Raw genomic sequence first — 14,350 nt, 5'->3', positions numbered from 1 at the left:
TTTGGCTCAGGGCGTGGTCCCGGGATCCGGGATTGAGTCCCACATCGGGCTCCCTGTGTGGAGCCTGCTTCTCCCTCTGCCTGTGTCTCTGTCTCTCTCTCATTGTCTCTCATGAATAAATAAATAAAATCTTAAAAAAAAAAAAGACAAGGGTACAGTTCAGTGGCATTAAGTACATTCACACTTACGCCGTCAGCACCACCCGTCTCCAGAATCTTCATCTTCCACAGCTGAAACTCTGTGTCCAGAAAGTACTACTGTTAAGTTTTAAAGGACTGTGTAGGGTTCAAATGGGAAGCCTGCAAATACTTGTTTTCTGTCTGTGTGGGTTGTCACCTGCCTCTAAGGTTTGCCGAACACTGAAGTTGCTTTGTTCGCCAGTTGTTCACTGAACATCTATTCGGCTCCAGGCACCGAAATCAGGCCTTTCGACATACGTACCACATATCTAAAGTGGTGGGTGCACCGTTTGTGATAGAAATCAAGGAATGTGAGGGACGGGACAATAAAGAAAGCGGTATTCACTCTCAATTGTCCCTGGGGAGCCCGGCTCCTCGGGATGACGATGCCTCGCCCTCTTCGATGGCACTGCCATTTACCCCCACCGCGTTCTACAAGACCACGCACTTCCGTTAAAAAGAATAAATACTCCTGGACGTAGATTTCATGCCTACAGACATTTTTCTTGCCTTTACCTTAACCGGCTTAAAGTCCATCATGCGTCTTTAGGACCGTTCCCTTACTAATACCCTCGATCCTCTCCCACGCTTCAACCAGCACATGCCAAGTGGAGTTAAACCCCACCCTCTGCCGCCCCCCAGGCCTGCACCCAAACGCCTGCACGTTAACTGGGGGATATTTGCCAAGCTGCCTGGCTTCCCTTGAAAACGCTAACCCCGACCCCAAAGCTCTACTGGGCACCTCATTACATTACCCTAGTAAATGGACTCGTTCTCTCCCCGCTGTCTCTGGAAGCCCCGCACACGTCCTCCTGATGGTACTGCCTTATGCTCAGCAGCATCTGTCCGTGTGTCTGGCTCTCACTCCCTCCTCCTGGTATGCCCCCCTCCTCCCTGCACTCCTGCCTCCCCGACCTTTCCCATCAGCACACAAGCTTCCTGCGTGATCTAGACACACACAGACCCCCACCACCACTACCCACCTCCACTCTTGAAAAGCTTCCCTTTTCCCTATGGCCCCCTCCCAGCTCTAACACTTTTTTTTTTAATTAAAAAAAATTTTTTTTAAGGTTTTAGTTATTTATTTGAGAGAAAGAGACAGGGAGAGCATGAGCAAGGAGGAGAGGCGGAGGGCCAGGGCAAAGCAGGCTGCCCGCTGAGCAGGGAACCTGACGCAGGGCTCGACCCCAGCACCCCGAGGTCATGACCTGAGCCAAAGGCAGACGCTTAACCTACTGAGCCACCCAGGCGCCCCGGAGCCCAGCTCTTTTATTTATCCTCCTTTTGGACGACCTTTTGTTTCTGGTTGAGACCCTGATCCCTTTGCCCTGTGCTTCTATGGATTCTCCCCCTAAAAATTCTGTTTCTCACGATCCCTTCTCCCAAGAGGCTCCGTGAGCCCGACTTCATCTTCTTTAATTTCCAAACGGAGATATAATGCATGTGCCTTAAAATTCACCACTTCAGCACCACCCCACGGTTTTGGGTATATTCGGGATTGCGCAACTACCACCACCTAACTTCAGAATGTTTCTCCCCGTTGCCTGACACCTCAGCCCCTGGCAACCACTGCTCTACATGATGTTTCTACAGATTAGCCTGTTCTGGACATTTCTGACCAAGGAATCACATGACCCATTCACCCTCCAGCCCTCTCTAATCAGAGTTCTGTTTCCATCTCTCCATGAAAAGTGTCCTCTTGTCCTGCTGCCAAATATAATAAACACAGCTCCACCTCGTAACTGTACTCTACACAACCAAGTACTTTCTCTTGGCAGGATTTCCCTCTCTCGATTCCAGAAGCTTCTTTTTGTCCCACGTCTCTTCCCCCTTCCAACTTCCTTGGTGCCTACTTCTGACCTTCCAGATGCTTGTGCTGTCTCAAGGTCGAGTCCTCGACTCTCAGCCCCTCGGGGGTAATTCCAGGTACTCGCTTCACACCTTTAAATATCATCGCTATGTTGGTGATTCTCAGCTGTTTAATTCTAGCTCTGACTTCTCCCTTGAACTGAGGATGTGACATCCAGTGCCCACTTCACATTACATTTGGGCGTCTAACGTCACACGAAACATTCATGGTACAGCTCCGCATCCTCTCTCCTCTCCCCGCCTCACCTTTGGCCCCCCCTTCCCCATCGTTATGAAAAATGGTGCCTTTGCAAAAACAGACACATAGATCAATGGAACAGAATAGAGAATCCAGAAGCGGACCCTCAACTCAATGGTCAACTAATATTCAACAAAGCAGGAAAGACCATCCGCTGGAAAAAGGACAGTCTCTTCAATATATGGTGCTGGGAACATTGGACAGCCACATGCAGAAGAACGAAACTGGACCATATACACCAGACACAAAGATAAACTCAAAATGGATGAAAGATCTAAATGTGAGACAAGAGTCCATCAGAATCCTAGAAGAGAATACAGGCAACATCCTTTTGAACTTGGCCACAGCAACTTCTTGCAAGATACACCATAAAGGCAAGGGAAACAAAAGCAAAAATGAACTATTGGGACTTCATCAAGATAAAAAGCTTCTGCACAGCAAAAGAAACAGTCAACAAAACTCAAAGACAACCTACAGAATGGGAGAAGAGATTGCAAATGACCTATCAGATAAAGGGCTAGTATCCAAGATCTATAAAGAACTTATTAAACTCAACAGCAAAGAAACAAACAATCCAATCATGAAATGGGCAGAAGACATGAAGAGAAATCTCACAGAGGAAGACACTAGACATGGCCAACACGCACATGAGAAAATGCTCTGCATCACTTGCCATCAGGGAAATACAAATCAAAACCACAATGAGATCCCACCTCACACCAGTGAGAATGGGGAAAATTAACAAGGCAGGAAACCACAAATGTTGGAGAGGATGTGGATAAAGGGGAAGCCTCTTGCACTGTTGGTGGGAATGTGAACTGGTGCAGCCGCTCTGGAAAACTGTGTGGAGGTTCCTCAAAGAGTTAAAAATAGACCTGCCCTACGACCCAGCAATTGCACTGTTAGGGATTTACCCCAAAGATTCAGATGCAATGAAACGCCGGGACACCTGCACCCCGATGTTTCTAGCAGCCATGTCCACAATAGCCAAACTGTGGAAGGAGCCTCGGTGTCCATCGAAAGATGAATGGATAAAGAAGATGTGGTTTATGTATACAATGGAATACTACTCAGCCATTAGAAACGACAAATACCCACCATTTGCTTCAACGTGGATGGAACTGGAGGGTATTATGCTGAGTGAAGTAAGTCAACCGGAGAAGGACAAACAGTGTATGTTCTCATTCATTTGGGGAATATAAATAATAGTGAAAGGGAATAGAGAGGAAAGGAGAGAAAATGAGTGAAAATATCAGTGAGGGGGACAAAACATGAGAGACTCCTAACTCTGGGAAACGAACAAGGGGTAGTGGAAGGGGAGGTGGGCAGGGGGTGGGGGTGACTGGGTGACGGGCACTGAGGGGGCACTTGACAGGATGAGCACTGGGTGTTATACTGTATGTTGGCAAATTGAACCCCAATTTAAAAAAAAAATGGTGCCTTTGTTCAAGCTCAAACCTGAGGAGTCATTTTTCCCTCCACAATGTGTTTTACGCAGGCCATCTACAGGCCCCTGTCAGCTCCACCTCCAAAAATACGTCTCAGGTACGTGCACCTCTCTCCACCTCCGCCGGCACCCACCCTAATGTAAGCTGCTAACGTCACCAGCCCTGACACCTGCTATAGGCAGGTCACGCTGCCACCACCTAGCCAGCCTCCAGTAAACAAGAGGTCCTGAAATAATCATTCCCCTTCTGAGGGGCTCCTGGGTGGCTCCATGGTTGAGCATCTGCCTTCAACTCAGGTCATGGTAATGGTCCTGGGGTCCTGGGATCAACTCCCGCATCGGACTCCCCACGGGGAACCTGTTTCTCCCTCTGCCTGTGTCTCTGCCTCTCTTTCTGGGCTTCTCATGAATAAATAAAATCTTAAAAAAAAAAAAAAAAGGGACTTAATCAGGCAGCGCCTAGATAGCTCAGTCAGATAAGCGTCTGACTCCCGGTTTTGGCTGAGGTCATGATCTCAGGGTCGTGAGATCAAGCCCCACTGTCGGGCTCCACGCTGGGTGGGGAGTCGGCTGGAGATTCTCTCCCTCTCCCTCTGCTGCTCGCACGCACTCTCTGTCTCTCTCAAATAAATATATAAATCTTAAAAAAAAAAACTAATCAGAAAAATAAATCAATTGGCTCTTTCATCTACATCGTGTTTTGTTTTGTTTTGTTTTACCAAGTTTTCCCAGGATCTATCTGGCCCAAGGTGAGCACATCCCCACGAGGACAAGCTCCCGAGGCCAGTCGTCTGTGGCATGTCACCGACATAGGCAGGAGGCGCAGGGCCCAGAACAGCCCTGGGGCTGGAGGCGCGCCAGCCTCACTCCACCCTGCAGCTTACTGTCGGGCTGTCAGCACTCACCATGGACGAGGTGAAGTCCAGGAGGCTCACGACCTTCATCTCCACGCCGTCCCTGCCACAGGCCTTCAGCAGCTTCATGACCTCGCTCACCGTCAGCCACTTGCAATCCACGTCTTGAATGGAAACAATATAATCCCCTTCCTTGGCTCCCGCCAGCTACGAAGGTAGGATTTACAGGAAGGTAAGCGCTCCGGCCACTCCAATCCCCGCACCAGCTCCCAAGTACATCCACAGAAGAGACCGCACGCATGCAGCCTTGGCTCCTCGGGCAGTAGCACCCGTGAGGAGCCTTTCACGTCGTCAGACCTCTTACAAAGGGAACCCTAAGCTCATTCTTACACCCAGATGTATTGGTTGGGGCAGCTTTCTTTGTATTTGACCGGTCTGACTGCTTGCAAAGACACCAGTGAGCGCTGCGCCGGACTAGAGGCGCACACTTACCGCAGCAGAGCAGTGAGGATCCAGGAAATGGACTTGAACTGGGGAGTTTCCTCTCAAGGTGAACCCCAGATCCCCTTCTTCTGCAGTGAAGTGAACGCTTCGAGGAGGTGTCCATCTCTTGTTAGCCGAAAACACCGACAGGGGGCCCTTTGGAACAGAGCATCGTTAGGGGTAGGATCTGAAGGCTGAATCAGGCACCTGAAAGCTACAGGGAAATGTCACCTTGTTGTCCTTGCAGATGTCGCTCGGCCTTGCTCAGAGACCAGTGACACCACCAGAGAGAACACGTGCTACGACAGTCATGCAGGACATTAACTGTCCTTTTCTCTAAAACATCCATGTTTTAGAGAATATGTTCTTTACAAAAAAAAAAAAATCATCTCAGGGGCACCTGGGTGGCTCAGTTGGTTGAGCATCCGACTCTTGATTTCAGCTCAGGTCATGATCTCAGGGTGGTGACACCGAGCCCCACGTCGGGCTCCGCACCCAGCCCGAGTCTGCTTGTCCCCCTCCCTCTGCTCCTCACCCCCCTGCTCCCGTCCGTGCATGCTCTCAAATCTCAAATAAATCAAAATCTCTAAAAACCACCTTAATGAAAACTGTATAAAGTTTCTAATTAAAAAAAAAAATCTAACATTACTGGGGCGCCTGGGTGGCTCAGTTAGTTAAGTATCCGACTCTTGATCTCGGCTCAGGTCTTGATCTCAGAATCATGAGTTCAAGCCCTGTGTTGGGCTCCACACTGGGCATGGAGTCTACTTAAAAAAAAAAAAAAACACACACTAAAAATAGTCTTTTGCATGCTTGCAACTTATATGAGCTGTCCCCTTGGGTCATTATGAAATAAGCATTCAACATACCAGCTTCTGGAAGAAGTCCGTTGCTGTCACCTTGGAGAACTGTGGCAATATAATTTCAACCTCTTGCTCAGTTTTAGCTGGAAAAGCATATTAAAAGAGAAAGCGTAAGTGCTTCGGCAATTCAAAGTTCTCCTGGACAAGTCAGGTCTAAGTCTTCTCTCTGAAGGGAAGAGCAGCGGAGGCCTTTCTCCTAGTCACTTGGCCTTCCTTCTTGGTCTAGACAAGTAGTAGAGAAGATGGGCCGCTGGCCAGCCCCCAGCCCCGTGGCCCCTGTACCTTCCATCTGAGTACCTACTAGGAGCCACACCTTGCTCTGGGGCTGGGACAGAGTGGTGACAATCAGACACACCCCCTGCCTGCACGGAGCTTATGTATTATAATCTAGGGGACTGCCCTTAGCCTTCACGAAACCTGAGAAGTAACATACGTTTCAACTGTGGCTACTAAAGAGGGATGCAGCGTCTCTCGGCACGTAGTCCTGGGGGAGATGAGCTCCCTCCCTCTTCATCATTAACATGCGGTGTGAGGATTTTAGTGGGATGTCAGTTTGTCACGTTGTGTCCACTGACGGCTTAAATCTTTACCATCCTACTGACGGGAGGCTCAAGCCAACTCTTACCACGAGACTAGTCAGTGCCCAAAAAGGATCCCAGAGCAGGCTAAGTATACATGAAGATCAGTATAAGAAGGAGCCTGGCCCTGTCAAGGAAGAACACACCCGTCTACTCACAGGATGGGACAGTGTTGGGCTCAAGCACGGTGCTCATCCACTACCAGTGTGGCACCAGCATCCCCGGACAGCCTCGCCAGCAGCCCTGTCCCCTCCTCCGTCCTCGGAGGTCATGTCTCTACCTCGTGGCCACAGAGCACACCGTGTGGACAAAGGGGCCAAGGAGGGGAGGGGGCCAGTGTCGGTGAAGGAGAATCATGGAGTGCCATTCCTGCCTCCACCTACCAGCTTGGTCACCTGGGGCAAAGAGTCGGACTGCCCTAAGCCCTAAGTAAGATGAAGGCAATACCAGCGCCCCCATATGGAGTTGGAGGGAGAGGGGAAGGAGAGTTGTGCCCCGCAGACCTCCACCGCCCAGGCGACAGCAGGTGGCGTTAGCACAGACAAGCCCAGGGCTCCTGGAAATTGAGCTACAACTTCAGAGACTGGAGACAGAAGTGTAGGAACTGGGGTCGAAGGGCTATAGGGACAAAAGGGCTTCCCTTAACTGGGCCCCTCTCCATCCCCCTCCCCCACCTCCTTGAAAGATCCTAGTCACTCCTTACCCCTAAAGCCACCTGTCCGAGAGGTGCCCCAACTCCTGCCTCCTGGGGCAGAAGGGACAGCCTCGTCCCCAAGGGCACCAACAACTGCCCAGTTCACTGCCACCTTTTTGAACCCGGGATGGTAATCAGTCGTGGAAATGCTTAGAAATGCTTGACCAATGCTCAAGCACGTGTACGTAAAACCACGGAGCCAGAGGGAAACGAGTGTGCCCAGAAGGCAGATGGACTCCGGGGCGCAGCGCAGGCATCAAGGGCTGCTGAGGTCTCCCAGGGAGAGGTGACAGCTGGAACCCCGGGACGTTACAAGGCTCTCAAGCAAGGCACACAGAGGGGGCAAGGCAGCGAGCAGACCCCCGGAAAGGGCACGACGAGGTGGCAAAGCGGAGGTGAGGGAGGTGGGAACAGAAAGAAGGTGGCCGGGCACCCTGACACCCTGCACGCCCCAGGCTACCCCAGGGTCACCGAGTAAGGCAGCCCCTGCACCGTGAGCAAACAGGGCAGGAGGAGGTCTGCCCTGGGCCCCCGGGACGAGCAGATCACGGGGCGCCCCCTGCACCCCGCACAGGCCCCCACATCACTCACAGATAATGTCGGGAGCGTCGATCAAGTTGAGCAGATCGTCGTCGTCCTGGTGCTGCGCGTACTTGAGGCGGGACCGCTCGTGCGCCACGGACAGCACGTCCTGGAGCACCTCGATGTTGCGGAGCTTCTTGCACAGGCTGGCCTCCCTCACCGACTCCTCGTGGTGGGCCACGGCTCTGCGCAGGTGGGACTTGCCTGCGGGTGGAAGCCAACCCCACGTGAGGCTGGGCCCCAGGGGCCGCGTCAGGCCCTCCGGGGGAGCCAAAGTGCCCAAGCACCAGCCCAGGAAAGTGGCCTGCTCTTTTCTGAAGGATCGGCCTGGACAGCCTAAGGCCCTCTTAAATACACGTGCCAGACACGCTCCCTCGGGTCTAGAACACGTTCATGACCCTGGGGTCCCGGGATTGAGTCCCGCATCGGGCTCCCTGCATGGAGCCTGCCTCTCTGTCTCTCGTGAATGAATAGACAAAATATTAAAAAAAAAAAAAAAAGAATAAGAAACAGGGAATGGATCATGCAGTGATAAGATGATGGAAAAAAAAAAGCAGGGCAGGGAGCCAATCTAGCACAACAGGAGTGGGAACAGAGTCACTCTTCTGTGATGGGTGACCCGGGAAGGCCTTTGGGAAGGTGACTTCTGAGCAGAGCCCTGAAGGAGGCCAGGGAAGCAGCCTTGAGGATTATCTTACAGAAGGGCACTTCTGGAAGAAGGAAAAGCAAGTGCAAAGGCCCTGGGGCAGGAGGGTGACTGTGTATTCAAGGGTGAGCTTGGGGCTGTGGCTGGAGGCAGTGAGGCCGGGGCGAAAGGAAGGGGATGAGGCCGAGAGGAGAGGGGTCACACGTGTCCAGCCTTAGAAGTGCAGGGTGAGGGCTCCCGTCCGTACTCTGGGTGAGATGGGAGCCCGTTAGGGTGTGAGCAGAAGGCTCATGTGACGTGACCCACATGAACGGAGTCTGGAGTGAGGAGGAAAAAGCACGGGGACCAGTTATGGGCCACGTGACCTCTTTGGTCCCCTGGTTCATTTACTGCAAAACGGGGATCATGCTACACGTGCCCAACAGGGCTGCGGGAGACTCGGGGGAGTCGGTGCATGTTAACGAGCCCCACGTGCATGTGGCTTGGACTAGGCAGCCTCAGGGGGGTTTGCTGACCACATGTGGGGTGAGAAAGAAGGCAAAAGGGGAGTCCCGGCTTCCTGGCCTGTGCATCTGGAAGGCCGGAGCTGCCGGCAGGGAGCGGGGAAGTGCATCTGCAGGGCAGGGGGGGTGGGGGGGGTGGGGAGCAGAGGAACTCAGGCATCCTCCCTGACACCCCGCAGAGACCATCCCATGACCTCTCCTTACCGGTTCTTAGATGGGAGAGCAGAAAATTGACAAATGTGCTGTCCTACACTCGGGGGACCAGGGGCCACCCCCCCACCTGCCCGCCCCCCAGACGGCGAGGGCGTGGCAGGGTGGTCAGAGCTCTGGCTGCACCTGGGGAGGCCTGGGCCCTCGCAGCCCCACGAGCCACTGAGGCTGCAGACCGCACCCGAGTGGCCCTGATGACCCAGGACACCCTGCTCTCTGAGCCCTGCCCTGGGGACCTGTCTGGAGCGGTTGGTGAGCAGAACCCACTGGGCATCAAACTGGGTGGGGGGCTGCCGAGGGAGGAGGCGGGACAGCCGCCACGTACCCAGCTGTCGGCGCTGGTGGCCGCTCTTGAGCGTGGCCAAGGGCGTCAGTCCCTCTGGCATGTGGTCGTAGAGCTGGGACAGGCACTTCTCCTGATGGTCCTCATCTGCGCCAGGCTTCACTGCAACGAGAGCCACGGGCAGGCCCCTCCTGGTGCGTGCGCCCCTGCACAGGTGTCTCCCAGCCGCGCCCCACTTCCTGCCTTCTCTAATGCAGTCGGGCACTTGGGATGGTCCTAGGGCTCCCTGCTGCCCCTGGACGCACCCCTGGCCCCCCAGCTCGCAAGTCCTCACCTATCTGGGGCCAGGCGCCCTCCAGGGCTCAGAGCCAAACTCACCCACCTCATGGACCCTCCCAGCAACCCCCCCCCGGCACGCGCCCCCGTCTCCAGCCACCTCAACACTTCCAGCCTCCGTTCCAGAGCTCGGCTGGGGGTTCATGCTCTGGCCGTCCCTTCCCTCCTGGTTCGCTGCAAAAGTGCCCCTCGGACTTCAAGGTCCAACCCCAATGTCACCACCTCTGAGAAGCCTTCCGTGACTACACCAGGAGTCCAACTGCTGCCCCATTTGTCCTGCTACCGCAAGTGCCGGAGTGCTGCGCTGCTGTTGGTCTACATGGCTCGCCCCCTCCAACAGACCCTCCAGGAATCCCTGCAGCAGCAGCAGCAGCAGCAGCACCACTTCCCGGGAGCCCACTAGCTACAAGGTGCTATTTATTTAGCTCTGCACACAGGCACATAAGTTTCACAACAGCCCCTGTGAGAAAGGATTTCCTCATGCCCCCATTTTACAGATGTGAAAACGGAGGCCCAGATCTCACAGCTGGTAAATGGCAGAGCCGTGCTACGAACCCGGAGTGTGGCTCCAGAGTTCACCCGTTTCGTTGCTCTGGGGCAACCTTGATTAGAACTAATTACAAGAGGTCCCCCCGCCCCCACCCCGACGTCAGATCAGAGCCACAACCAGGGCGAGGAGAGCAAGACATTGATCTCGAGCTGAAAATTTTAGAAGGCACCAAAACTCGGCAGTCAGGATACGTGACAGTTTCATACCATTTCCTAGGTGCCAAAAAAGGACGCTAAGAAGTGCACGATGAATAAACATCAAAATTCCTCTTTGCCTCGGGCTCCGACGTGGGTCAGCACAGCCTCGTTAGTGATCTGTCGTCTTTATTTCAAAATCTTGATCAGGGGATCCCTGGGTGGCTCAGAGGTTTAGCGCCTGCCTTTGGCCCAAGGCGCGATCCTGGAGACCCAGGATCAAGTCCCGCGTCGGGCTCCCTGCATGGAGCCTGCTTCTCCCTCTCTGCCTGTGTCTCTGCCTCTCTCTCTCTCTATGTCTATCATGAATAAATTAAAAATTAAAATAAATAAATAAATAAAAATAAAAATCTGGGTCATTGGGGATCCCTCGGTGGCTCGGCGGTTTAGCGCCTGCCTTCAGCCCAGGGCGTGATCCTGGAGACTTGGGATCAAGTCCCGCATTGGGCTCCCTGCATGGAGCCTGCTTCTTCCTCTGCCTGTGTCCCTGCCTTCTCTCCCTCTCTCTGTGTCTCTCATGAATAAATAAATAAAATCTTTAAAAACAAAAAAAAAAATTGGATCACCATGGATTTTGGAGGGGGACGGAGCCATGAGATTTGATTCATTTAACATATCACCTCCAAACGTTATCCTGAATACTGAGTTTGGGGGCCCCCCCCCTGAGACTCGGTGCCTAGGTGAGGGCCTCACGGGGGCCCGCCCTGGTCCCAGCCCTGGCCTCAACTCCAGGGGAGACGTCATCTCCTCGGAGCGGTCTGCTCCATCCCAGCCAGGAGGATAACAGAGTGGGAACGTATCACCCCCAAATCCCACGCTGCACCCCCTGCCCCAGGCTGTGGGCATCTCCGGGGCAGGCAGACAGCTCTCACTCAGTGCAGAATGTCCTGGAAGCACAACCCTGACCCGAGCCCAGAGCCTTACACTGGTGGTCGATGAGAAGGGTGGCTGCGAAGTAGTGGGCCAGGGCCGCGTAGTGGTGGGCCTTCACGCAGACCAGGCTGGCCCAGGAGTAGGGGATGTTCTCCTTCACCGGGGCCTGGCTCATGGCCATGTGCAGCTGCCGATACACCTCCCCCACCTGAAACGGAAGGGACGCTGGGAAGGGGGAGCCCGGCCCAGGGGCGCTCACGCACCCAGGCTGCAGAAAAAAGAGACCTTTCTTCTCTGGCCCGGCCCTGCCAGAAGCTGCTCCAGGGCCTGGGAGCGGCTCCAAGGGTTCCCAGGTCTTTCAGCGTCACAGTGAACAGGGAGATGAGGAAACTGTCATTAGGCTGCTTTGGAGGCTAAGCTGCAGATGGAACCAGTGATCCGTAGCTGAACCACCGCGACTTGCCAAGAAAATGCAAGCCAGCGCTCTGTCCAGGGCGGGCACGCTGCCCAGGTCACGGGCAAGCTGCCGTGGGAGGCCCCCCCACCGCTTCCAGGGGGCCCACATCAACCCATCCACCCCCCCCACCCCAAAAGTCACGGGAGCCAGGAGGGCTTTACCTTGGCAGCCTCCTGAGCCACCTTCACCAGCACGAAGAACTCATTCCGGATGCCAGGAAGGCAGATTTTCTCAAACACGTTCTCCTGGGCTTGTGCAAGCATCATCTTGACCAGCACGCTGAGCATGGCAGGGCTCATGTCGTAACTCGGAGTGTGAGTGAACGTCTCTTTCAGGTGATGTAAAACCCCTACGATGGGAAATTTTTTCGCATGTTAGCCGGGGGATCCTACTGATTCCACCGTACGCCGTCCCGAAGCACAGAGAAGGGGAGAAGCAAAAATAAAGAACCGGCGTTCAGGAGCACTGGGAAAAATCTGGTTCTGTTACCATAAGATCCAGCAATTCCATTCCCAGGTGTGCACCCTAAAGAATCAGAAGCAGATGGAAACCGAGGCAAACCGATACCTCTCCTACACCCACACTCGCACCAGCATCAGTCACAACAGCTGAAAGGTAGACACCCACCCGAACGTCCATCGCCATACGGTTCAACAAAATGTGGTGCGTTCCTTCATACAACGGAACGGTTTTCAGCCCTGAGGAGGAAGGTACGTGGCACATGGCACAACGTGGACGCAGACGTGACACTGAGTGAAATAAACCAGTCACGTGGGCAAAGAGCTTAGGATTCCGTGAGATGGGGCATCCGGAAGAGTCAAGTTCAGGGAGAGAAAGTAGCATGGTGGTTGCCAGGGACTAGTGTCTAATGGGTACAGAGTTTCAGTTTTTTGGGTTTTTTTTTTTTTTTAAGATTTTATTTATTTAGTAATGAAAGATACAGAGAGAGGGGCAGAAAAAGCAGCAGGCTCCACGCAGGGAGCCCGACGTGGGACTCGATCCCGGGACCCCAGGATCATGCCCTGGGCTGAAGGCAGGCACCAAACCGCTGAGCCACCCGGGCATCCCCAGAATTTCAGCTTGAAGATTACACTTATTTATTGAGAGAGTGAGAGAGAGAGAGAGAGAGAGAGAGAGAGAGAGAGAAAGAGCACGTGCCCGGGCAAGGGGAGGAGCCGAGGGAGAGAGAACCTCAAGCAGACTCCACGCTGAGCACGGAACCCGAGACGGGGCTTGATCCCGTGACCCTGAGATCAGGACCTGAGCCGACCCAAGAGCTGGACGTCCAACTGTCGGAGCCACCTGGGCGCCCCCAGACTTTCGGCCTGGGGCACATGACAAAGCTGTGGCCATAGAGAGTTGCACAATGACATGAACGTACTCCATGCCAGTGAACTGAATGCTTGAAATTGGTTACAAACGGTCGCATTCATCTGTATGTCTTAGTAAAAAAAAAAAAAAAAATCAGATTCTGTTCTAAAACACGTACGTCCGTATCAAGCGAGGAAACCAGCCTGCCCCCTGTTTATTCCCACTCCGCCTGGGACGACGGTAAGACATTCCGTACACGACCAGGCCTCTAACGGGGGGGTGAAAGCAGAAAGCAGGCAGGAGGGCAGGAGGGCAGGAGGGCCCTCCGGGGGACGTGCTCGCACGTAACACCGGGTCGTGATGAGACCCGGGGCTTTTCCCAGGACCTCAGGAAAGACCAGTGGAAATTTTCCTGCTGTCGCCCTTAGCTGGCTTTTCTTACATGTTAGAAAATTAACTGTCACAGCACTAACCGGCGATCCACCGGAGGCTGAAATAAAATCTCTGACATGAATCCCATCGGACTGGTTCCTCTGGTTTTGTTGCAAAGCAGACACTGCCCCGCAGAGAGATGGCAGTGGCTGCGGGCTATCTGCTCCCTGCTGGGGTCTGCTCCCCCGTCCTGAAGCTTCCCGTTGTCTACACCGCTGTAGTCTTAGAGATGGGTCACCACGCACACCTGCTTTAGATTCCTCAGAGAGAAAACGAGCCCCCGGAAGGACTGGCAGCGAACAAAATCCACTCCCACACGGAATCTCAGTCTTTTTAACACCAGCAACTTCCCCATCAGCCAAAACGACAGAGCTACGGTTCTTGACGGCCTTGCAGAGCAAAGCGAGACACCCCAGAAGCTCCCTGCTGGGAGTGACTCCCCACAGCGGAGGCATCGGGACGGGTGCTGGGGCCCCCGGGTGGCTCAGTGGTTGAGCGTCTGCCTTCCGCCCAGGGCGTGATCCTGGGGTCCTGGGTTCAAGTCCCACATCGGGCTCCCTGCATGGAGCCTGCTTCTCCTGTGTCTCTCGTGAATAAACAAATAAAATCTTTAAAAAAAAAAAAAAAAGATAAATCGTTAACCACAGGATTCCCTGTGTACGTGAGCCATACCCAGACTGAGGCGTCAGGGCTTGAGCCATTACGCAATTCTCCTCGGTAGGAAGACACACGAGCACCAGAAACCCGCCTGGCCCTTACAGGCCTGCG

General features: G+C 53.8%; 1 protein-coding gene across 1 annotated transcript in view; it reads right to left on the bottom strand.

Annotated features, from left to right (window-relative positions):
• The window catches only part of RHPN2 (rhophilin Rho GTPase binding protein 2), a 56,646-nt gene that overhangs the window by 2,376 nt on the left and 39,920 nt on the right, over positions 1-14,350 (bottom strand). Inside the window, exons 8-14 of the mRNA XM_055311125.1 lie at positions 12,001-12,188; positions 11,434-11,590; positions 9,472-9,591; positions 7,797-7,991; positions 5,940-6,016; positions 5,080-5,226; positions 4,639-4,794 (exon numbers count right to left, since the gene is read on the bottom strand). Of these exons, the coding sequence (XP_055167100.1) occupies positions 4,639-4,794; positions 5,080-5,226; positions 5,940-6,016; positions 7,797-7,991; positions 9,472-9,591; positions 11,434-11,590; positions 12,001-12,188 (1,040 nt within the window). The remainder of the gene's footprint in view (positions 1-4,638; positions 4,795-5,079; positions 5,227-5,939; positions 6,017-7,796; positions 7,992-9,471; positions 9,592-11,433; positions 11,591-12,000; positions 12,189-14,350) is intronic.

Source organism: Nyctereutes procyonoides, unplaced genomic scaffold (assembly GCF_905146905.1).
Source record: "Nyctereutes procyonoides isolate TBG_1078 unplaced genomic scaffold, NYPRO_anot_genome, whole genome shotgun sequence".
Lineage (NCBI taxonomy): Eukaryota > Metazoa > Chordata > Mammalia > Carnivora > Canidae > Nyctereutes > Nyctereutes procyonoides.
The sequence above is the reverse complement of the archived record's forward strand: the minus strand, read 5'-3'. Positions and strand labels throughout refer to the sequence as shown.